At 55.3% G+C, this 10118-nt stretch overlaps 1 protein-coding gene across 5 annotated transcripts in view; it reads left to right on the top strand.

The window, feature by feature from the left end:
• Positions 1 to 10118, top strand: part of ZFPM1 (zinc finger protein, FOG family member 1) — a 74269-nt gene that overhangs the window by 47595 nt on the left and 16556 nt on the right. For all 5 annotated transcript variants that reach the window (XM_090259631.1, XM_090259632.1, XM_090259635.1 and 2 more), the window contains one exon: positions 8490 to 8623. In XM_090259631.1, coding sequence (XP_090115757.1) covers positions 8490 to 8623 — 134 coding nt within the window. The remainder of the gene's footprint in view (positions 1 to 8489; positions 8624 to 10118) is intronic.

A 10118-nucleotide genomic window follows, 5' to 3' on the forward strand; every position in this document is an offset into this window, starting at 1 on the left:
GAATAGGAACAGGGGGTGGGGCATCATCTCAGGGGAGACGGTCACTGCCCAAGGTGCAGCAGCTGGTGCTGGGCTCGAACAGTTCCTGGCCCTTCAGGAACCAGAGCCTGGCTCTATCACGGCATCCAAGATCTCCCTCAAGGCCAGAGATCCCAGATTGTATATGAAATCTTATTTTTAATTTACAACAGCAGGCCTAGAGCATGCCAGCCACATGATGTGCCAGATTCACTATGAGTGAGGGCACACAGCTTGGGTTAGGGTCATGTATTTTGGGTCAGAGGGACCTGTGCTTGACTGACCCTCTGTGCCTCTTGCTGGCCATGTGACCTTGGTCAATCCCTCAACCTGCCCAAGCCTTGCTTCCCTGTACTGACAGAGAGCATGGGAAAAGAGCCCACCGTTTTTTCCCCAAAGCTTTTTCAGCCATGTCCTCTCAACACTGTGTCCCCATAATCCATGGCATGAGATGGGGCGGGATCTCTCCAAAGGTACGGTGGCCACTGATGACAGAGCCAGGGCTAAATTTAAGCTCTGTCCCCGTTTAGTTTCCTGGGGTGACATTCAGGTGTGGCTTGATCCAGGGGACACACTACCTGACAGGCGCCCTGTAGCTCTGGGTCTCCAGGTCCTGAGGCCCTGGACTATGTGGGCATGACTGCCTTTTTCATGCCCTGGAGGGTACTAGAAGGTCAGCACCAAGCCTGTGAGCAGTCCCGGCTGGGAGTCTTGCTACAGCCCCGCTGTGGGGAAACCAGCCTACATGGGAAAAGCTGCACGGCTCCCACAGGTGTGCAGGCCTGGCAGATAACTGGTGGCAAGGGTGGGCCTCCTGGGAACAAACAGCTGTCTGTCCACAGTCCACTGTGACCTTGCCAGTTCACCCAGACACAGCCCCATGGCTGTCCTCATGCCCCAGGACAAGGGTCTGCCAGTTCCACATGGGAACCCTGAGCCATGGAAGCAAGAACAGGGGCCAACAGAGCAAGACCAGCTTCTTTAGTGAGCCTTCAGTATGGTACTCTGTCCCTCTCAGCCACCAGTCACATCCTGTGTTTTGAGTCCCGAAGACCATACCAAAGACTTTGGGAGCTTTAATTACTTCCCCCATAATCTTCAAGTCATCTCCCCCAAACCACCTCAAACAAATGTCATTAAATTTTAAAAAAACAAAAGCAAACATAGGGGCCAACAGGGTGGGGCCAAGCACATGGGAATGTTCCAAGAAGCTGATGGGAACTTGCCTTCCCCCAGCCATTTCTCCCCAGGCCTACATTTGACCCCTCCAGGCAGATCACAGGAGGGTCACATGTGAGCAGGGCCACACCGTCCACACAGAAAAAACTTTCCCCTCCCACTGGCTACAGAAGAGAAGGGAAGGTTACCAGCCATGGGCCTCAGGCTCTCATGGCCTCAGGTGGCGCCCACCCTATCTGGAAGGCTCTCAACTCTCCCGCACAACAAACACCCAGGAAGTGTCTTCTGTGCCTGCCTATGACCCCTGTTTGTATGTCCATGTGATCAGGGCTCTGTCCATCCCCCATGGGTGGCTCCCAAAACCTCCAACATGCCAGGGCCAGGGGTGCCCAGGCAGGCAGTTAGTAGTGGCTGCAGCTGTGTCATGCAGTGACAGACCAGAGCCGTGAGGAGGCCCTGTCACTACTGAGCACAGGCACTGGTGTCATCTCTTTCAGAGATGGGGCCCTAGCCCAGTGGGTCTGAGCATCTGCCACAATCATGCAGGGACTGCAACTTGGCCCAGCCAGACCACCACAGCCTGCTTGCGAGCCATGCTTCTGTGAATACTTCTTGAGCACTTACTGTATGCAGGCCCCACCCTTCTTGTACCCTATTTATTATGCCTTTTCATTTTGCAATGGCCTATGAGGCAGGTGTTCTTATACCCCATTTCACACAAGCATAAATGGAGTGCTGGGAGGGAAGTGACCTGTCCAGCTGGGAGATGGCATTGGCAGGATATAAACACAGGTTCTAGAGCCAAGGTCAATTGCTAAGGCTGCAGAAAAGACAGTCAGACCCTGGATGGTGGTGGCCACGTGGGGCAGGAGGAGGAGCCACTCAGCCTCCTCCTCTCTTAGTCCTTGTTTCTGTCCTTCTAGGGCTTCAACTGCCATCCACTTCATGGCTTTCTCAGTCAGGAGGGCAAAGTCGAGGACTGGAAAAGTGCTGGACTTTAGAGTTGGTGACCTTGAACAAGTCCTATCACCCTCAGTAAAATGGGCAGTCCCCAGTGCTCCAAATCATGGGGGGGATCCAGTGAGATGCATCTGCAGTGGGAGGAGCTGAGCCAGTATGTGAGTGAACAGGTCTACAGAACACGTCATTGCGGGAGAGCTTGTGCCAGCCAATAGAGGGGCCAGCCACGATCTGCTGTGTGACCTTAACAGAGCCGCTTGCCCTCTCTGGGCCTGGTTTCCACCCTGGTACAGGATGTGTTGGAAACACATACTCTCAGGGCCCACACAGTCTCCAAGCCAGCCCCACCCTGGGCCCACACCCAGGAAAACTTTTAAAACCCCACTGAGGGGAAGGGGACATTGCTCACCCTGGAATTTTTCTCCTCTCTGGCTCTCTCCCTCCCTCTCTCCCTCTTGCTCCTTTTTCTCTCTCTTTTCTATGACTTCTATCAAAGACAAACAGCATGATCCCTGAGATAGGGCCACTCCCCACAAAGCCAGGGCCAGATGGCCCACAGGAGCTACAGGGTGGGGCTGGGTGGGAGTGATGAGGCTGATTAGATAAATGGGTGCTGGCAGTGACCCCAGGGTGAGCGCCCACATGCCAATCCCACAGCCCACCATTCAGGGCAGGGACTGCCCAATGGCTAGACTCTGTGCTCTGGAGGCCACTGGTCATTAGCATAAAGGAAGGGCCAGCCAGCAGGAGGAAACCCCTGAGGTCATGGACACTCCAGCAAACCTACAGAACCGCCCCAAATCAGAGTTACAAGCCAGCCTGCTGGGGCCATTGCTCAGGGGGGAAACTGAGGCCTGGGAGGCTGGGCACAGAGGGCTCTGGAGCCAGATAGTCCAGGTTGGATTCCTGGATCTTTTGTCAGAAAGGAGCTCAGGCCTACTCTGGGCGGGGGCCTGCTGTGCAACCCTGCGGGAGCTGCTCCAGCTCTCTGGGCCCCCTCTGTGGGATGAAGTGGGAGAAGTGGAACTCCTCGCTGGCTCATTCATGTTGTTGAGGGAGGCCACCACAGCTCCAGGGCAGGGCAGAGCTGGGGGCTGAGGCTGAGAGCAGCTGCTCAGCAGCAGCCATGGGCCGGGCCTAGGGGAGGAGAGTGATGCTGGCCACGTCTGCCAGCACTTTGCCTCTACTCCAACAACTGCCAACCCAGCAGGTAAACTGAGGCTCAGTGAGAGGTGAGCAGAGTCAGGCCCTGGCCCCAGCCTACTGATTCCACACCCCAGTTCTTTCACCCAACCACCCCCTCTGCCAGGCTCCTAGGAGTGGGTCTTGAGCTGGCTTGGGTGGCAATACTCAGCCCTGCCTCCCTTCACTATCCCCTTGGGATGCTGTTGAGGGTTTTGAGACCTAAATAGACATGTAAATCATGCAAAAACTGATTTTTTTCATCTGGTTGCTCACAGATGCTTGGGGGTGAAATTGAATCCTGTGCTGCATGTTTGTCCTGGAAATAACATGTGTGGGGTTGTTTGCCAGAATGTATTAGTCTTTGTCCCAATGCTGTGCCTGTAGTGATGGGCTGACCCCTATGGTGGGGGGGTTCACTCAGACATCAGGGTCTGCCCCACCCTCAGAGGGGGCCACTTGCAAATGCAGAAACTGAGGACAGCAGGAAGTCAGCCACAGTACAGAAAAGCTCAGAGCTGGCCCACGGTACCCCCACCACCACCTCCTCTCCAGCAGCCTCCCTGTTCTCTATCTTCTCCATCACCTCCTGCCTTGGCCCAGAAATGGGTGCTGAGGCCCTGGCCATGACCTCCCACCTATTTACTGTGTACCTTGGGCTCATTGCTTAACCTTTCTGAGCCTCAGTCTTCCACTCTATTCACCGGGGAATAAACTAAGTATGGCTAGGAAGAATCCTTGTAGATTATGCCAGGCCCTTGACTAAGTAAGGCCCAGTAAGTGGCCAGAAATCATGTGAGGATTGTGACTTCTTGAGGCAAAAGGTATTGCCCTCACTCTCCAGCTGAGGGGCCAGAGACCAGGGTAAATAGAGAAGAGAAGAGATGGCCAGTACCTGGCTGGAGCTGGGGAGGAGAATACCTCCACCTGGAGGCCTACCCTGACTGGCCCACCATTAGAAATGTTACCATCTGTGTTTCCTGGAAGTCCTCAAGGGCAGATGCTGTGCGTCCTTAGTCCTTTTCCTGCATGCCCACACAGGTGAACGCTGAGCCATGAGTCCAGAGACCTGGGTTTCAGTCCCACCTTTAGCCTGAGCTTACAGTGTGGTTTGGGTGCTCCTGGGCCTCCCTGGGCCCTTGGTTTCCTGTCAGTGTGGTTGCGAACTGGCCATTTGCACAGCTACCACTGCCTGGTCCCTCTGGCTCTTACAGAGGCTATTTAAAAATAACTGCATCTCCCTGCATGCCACTCTCCCTGTCAGCTCTCACCCCTGGCTCAGCATCTCCCACCCCTTAGCCCCTTGCCCTTGCTAATTTCTGCTTTCATTCATTCTTGGCCTCATGACATACCCAGTCTGCCAGAAGTAAGTGGTCTCACCTAACCCCACTTTTCTGAAGCAAGTTTACTTGTGGTTGGGAGAGAGTCTCTGCTAGGTGCTGACTGGGCTCTAACACCTGCTTGGCCTGTCCCGGCCATGGGAGGATTTGGGCAGGAACTGGGAGCTGGAAATAAGTTATCTGAGCAGACAGGTGTTGAACATCACTAGGGGTACCACAGACAATTTTATAGGTTGTACAGTGCACAAGGGCACTAGGTGAGTGGGAGCTTAGATCCAGCCATGTTCCCCTCACCAAACCAGGCACCTGCCATGGCCTTGTGTCCACCCACAGGGGGTGCCTGAAATGGCTTTCCCTATATCTGGGAGGTGGATTGTCATGGCGACCATTGCCATTCCCCAGCCCAGGTTCCTCTGTTCCCCAGCCACCCCACCTTTCCCAGGTCTTGACCAGCCCCCAGAAATCCCAGCGTGGTGAGTTCTGTCCCCAGCCATGCAGAACAGCCGCCTTTATCAGAAGGCAGGCCTCTCTGGCAATGCATGATACCCAGGAGATGGAGCCGCTGCCATGGGGAACACCAGCCATGCTGTTATCTGGGAGGCTCAGCCCTCCAGCCGTGGGGCTCTGATTAGGGAGCATGGCCGTTTGCCTGTGGGTGCATGTGTGGGCAGGTGGGGGGCAAACCAGGGCTCTGGGAAAGGAACCACAGGCCCCCACAGGTATGACAAGCAGGAGCAGACTGGGATGCCTCGGGCGGCCCCACTCTTTCTGTTGCTCATGGGGTGACCTGGGCCAGCTGCCTTCCTCCACCTCCACGTCCCTGAGTCTCGTCCCACACATGGAAAGACTGAGTTGAATTCTGAGTTCCTCCTCCCATAGGAAGGTGGGCACCAACCTCAGATGGAAAGCGTTGTCGCCTCATGGGGATTCCATGACTGACAAGGCCAGGAAGGACTCCCATACAAACATTCTGCACGTAGAAAAGAAAATATGTGAAAACAGAGGGAATCATGGCCACTGTAACTGTCCTGTCTGTGGCCCCAGCAGGAGAGCTAGCATCCAGAGGAGCAAAAGGGCAACCCTGTTAAGAGGCCCAAGTGCAGGCCAATCCCTGTGTGGCTTAGTGCATGTCTAGTTGTCGGGATAGGGTAAGCCATTGCGTTAGGATTCTGGGTGCTTCCCTCTTGATCCTCCTGCTCTGAGTGGGCAGTACACAGGCACAGTCATGGCTGGCTCCCTCCCAGCCTCAGAAGCAGCACATGGACCCTTCAGATGGCTGGACAGACAAATGCGTGCCCAGTAAGCTCACCTCTAGACAGCCTCTTATCCCGTCTCTACCTCACACATACCTAGCCCTGAGGCCAACCAGGTGGAGGACCAGAGACCCAGATACACCCAGGATACAAGGGGCCAGGACCCTGGATCAGCATCTGGAGCCATGTGGTCTGGGTTCAGATCCTGGCATCCTACTGCCAGCTGTGTGCCCTCTCAGAGCCTTGGTTTCTTCATCTGTGCAGGGGGCTTAAGGGGAAAGCCCGCTTCATAGGGCCACTTGGACAGGATTGGGTAACCACATGTGGCTAGGCCGTACTCCTGTCTCTTAGCACCACTTCCTGAGGGCCTGAGGAGGGTGTGACCCATGAGCTGGGACCCAGGCATCCTAGGGGGCTGGCAGAGGACTCAGACCCTTGTGGGCAGGCCACAAAGCAACAGAGCTGGCCACTGCCCCCCTCTCTGTGGGGCTGATAAAGGGGCGCCGGTCTCCTCGGCCTCGCCCTGGTCTCCTGCCATCTTATCTGCCCTGGGGAAGACAAGGACCCAGTTAGAACGTTTTAGCCAGGCCTCCTGGCATATTTACACGTTATCTCTGCCATTAGGCCGGCAGTTATCTGATAATCGGGCCCATTAAGGCCACAGCCTGCCCAATCGGGGCTCTAGGAAGTGGGGCCGCCACAGAAGCGCTCGCTCGGGGACTTGGCCAGGCCACATGAGGCCTCTGTGGGCCCAGGCAGCCTGGGTGGCACCTGAGGCATAAGGTGGCCTGGCCTTCCTGAGCAGAGGTCGTGTGGCCTAGGGAGGCGCTGCCATCTGAGGGCATGGCCACCACTATCCCCTGTCCAATGAGGACACTGAGGCAGGGGAGGAGGAGTAACATGCAGGTGTGATTCTCCCAGGGCAGCCCAGACAAATTTGTACAACCTTGGTGCCTTAAGACATCAGAAATCTATTCTCTCACAGTTCTGGAGCCAGAAGTCCCCGGGCCCAGTGTTGGCAGGGCTGTGCGCCCTCTGGAGGCTTCAGGGTAGGGTTGTTCCTGCCTCTCCCGGCTCCTGGGGACCCCAGGCACAACTTCCTCCTGGCTGCATCACTTTGTCTCTGCCTCTATCTTTACATGGCCTTTTCCTTGAGTCTCTCCTCTGTGTGTCTCTTCTTATAAGAACATTTGTTATTGGACTAAGGGCCCACTGGATGATCCATGATAGTCTCATCTTGAGATTCTAACTTGATAACATCCACAAAGACCCTTTTTTAAAATAAGGGCACAATCACAGGTTCAGGGTAGACATATCTCTTCAGGGTCACCATTCAGCCCACTATACAACGTCACGTGGATCGTGTGGCGTGCCTGGGCTGAACGTGAGAGCCAACCCCGAGGGCCCACCCCGTGAGAATGGCCATCTCAGGGGCTCACAGCTGAGGCCCATCTGTCTGTGTAAACATACCATTACTCTAGCCATGCCACAGAGTCACAGCCAAGGCCTCACAAGCTGGCAGAGCCCAGAGACTATGGCCCTGCCCATGGCACAGGGAGCCTCAGCCCCCTGGGCACCTTACACCCTCAGCTTAGGAGACAGGCCATTAGAGGGTCCATGGTTGGCCAAAGACCTCAGCAAAAGTCAGGGTCCAGACCTTCCAGAGAGTGAGCAGAAGTGCTGAAGGCAGTGTGGGATCAACAGTATCCTGGGGTCCCCACTGATCTTCAGAGAATAAAGGGAGATGAACTCAGCACCACCCAGGTGGAAATCCTGGCTTTGCTGGGGGCCTTGTGGGGAGTGCTGACTCTGTACCTCAGTAGCCCTACCAGGCCCTGTGCTAAGCATGCTAGGTGGTTAACTCATCCAGTCCTCGTACCACCCAAGGAGGTAGAAGTATTGGGGATCCAGTCTCACAGATGCAGAAACCAAGGTTCAGCATTTCCACAGCTCCCTTCACAGTCCTGCTGTGCAGGTTCAGGGACTCGCCAATGGGAAGGGGCTGGGAAGGCAGCGCGGAGGGGATGGGGATGGAGATGGGGATGGTCCCATCAACATCATCTGCTCTGTGTAGCAGGGGTGACATGGCTCCATGCATGCATCCTGGGCACAAGGAACTTTGCCAGTGCTACCCTGGGCTGCATGAGGGTCGCAAATGTCCCTGACACGGTAGCTGTGGTCCCCAGGCCATGTGTGTTACTGGCACAGTGGCTATGATTCCCATGCCACACTTGTCCCTGACAGAGCAGCTATGGGCCCCAAGCTATGCTCCTGCCTGCTGTATGCACCCCCTCATTGTCCTATCTCTGCAGCCCATTGTCTTCAGGAAATACCTCACCAGAGGGGCTGGCCTGGCCCCCATAGCTGGGCACCAGCTACCGTCCCTGTAACTCAAGTCCAGGCTCACAGGGTGGCACTCCCCCCTCTGCACTGCAGCCACTGACTGCTCCTGGGGGACTGGGGCTGCAGAGGTAGGCTAGACCTGGGCAGGCAGCAGAGCTGACTGGGTGGTCACCATGGCGGTCACTCCTCACAACCCAGATGTCTCTCCCCACAGACGAGCTGGAGCAAGTCCTGCAGGATGGGCAGAGGTGCGTGAGAGCTCGACGCAGCCTTGCTGAGGGACTGTCCTGGGGCCCATTCTGCGGAAGCATCCAGAGCAGAGCCTCATCCCCCAGGCAGGCAGAACTGGTAAGGAGCCCCAATCACGGCTAGACTGACCACTGGCTGCAGGGTAACAGCCAGGGTAGCATCCCACCCAAGGCACAGGCCCATTTGACCCCCCACCCCCAAGCCAGGAGCTCCCACCACTACATGTAAAACATCAGAAGATGTGGGTATTGAGGTCAGGTGGGTATTGGGGCAGGGAGGATTAACTGCCTGGGAGCATAAGGAGAGCTTCCTGGAGGAGGTGATGCAGGGCCTATAGGACCTTGGGTGACACAGATAGGCTTCGTGGAGGAGGAGTTTTTTAAAGATTTTATTGATTTATTTTTAGAGAGAGGGGAAAGGAGGGAGAAAGAGAGGGAGTGAAACATTGATGCGAGAGATAAACATCAATCAGTTGCCTCTCCAACACGCCCCAACTGGGGACCCAACCCATAGCCCAGGCATGTGCCCTGACTGGGAATCGAAAGGGTGACCTTTTGCTTTGCGAGACGATGCCCAACCAACTCAGGGCTGGAGGAGGGTTTTTTAAGTGGGTCCTTAATGGATGAGTAGACGTTGGTGAGGCAGAGAAGAAAGGCTTTCGAGGTGAGGAAGCAACAAGGAGCCAAATTGTGGGGCTGGACCTTGTGTGTGTCTGGGGAGGAAATCAGGAATGGCCCCCAACCCCACCCCAGGACTTTATGGGCAGGGCCCCCCTGGTAGTAAACTAGGTGGTTTTCTGGGCTCTTAGAGAGAGCTGCAGTGGAAGGTGACAGATTTGTTCTGTTTTTGTCCTTTTGGGTCCTTCTGATGACAAGGAGAGGGCACTTTTGGCACCTCTTCAGCACTTGCTAATCTCCCTCTTTTACTAAAAAGCCCCACTTGGGCAGCACCCTTTCCCTAGATGAGAGCACCTCCAGGTTGTCATTTGTCTCGGTGCTACTTCTGAACTACCTCCTATTTATGGCAAGTCAGTCTGGCACTCTCTTGCAGGGGGGTACAAAGGCACTTTTTAAAATAGATTTCAGTTAAGAAGGGATATCAGTTATGAGGAGAGTTAAGTAAGTGTGGGATAGCAAATGGGCAGCGTATAATACCATGGTAACTGGAAGGGGCCTCTGAATGATAGTGTTCAGGAAACACCTCCTAGTCCTGATGGCCTTTGCCTGGGAAGCCTGGTGGTACCCCATGTTGGTCACCTCAAGCCCAGGCTCAGGTGCTCCAACTGTGCAGCCATAGCCATGGCCTAGGCCCTTTTTGATTCCTGATATGGCATTCAGGTATGGCTTGATCCAGGGTACATACTAGCTGGTGGGTACCCTGCAGTGCTGGGTCTTCTGGTCCCAAGACCCCAGGTGTGGGCCTCCAATCAGCCTGTATGTAGTCATCAGGCAGTGGTGGGGTTGTTGGGTGGGTATCCCCCCACCCCCACCAGCACCTAGAGGTTAAATGCTGCCTTGAAAACTCTAACCAGCTCCAACCTGGCAGTTTCTCAACTGCGGAAACCAGGGCCCCAGGATCTCAGCCTGCAGTAGTG

This window comes from Furipterus horrens, unplaced genomic scaffold, assembly GCF_987537825.1.
Source record: "Furipterus horrens unplaced genomic scaffold, mFurHor1.1.pri manual_scaffold_13, whole genome shotgun sequence".
Lineage (NCBI taxonomy): Eukaryota > Metazoa > Chordata > Mammalia > Chiroptera > Furipteridae > Furipterus > Furipterus horrens.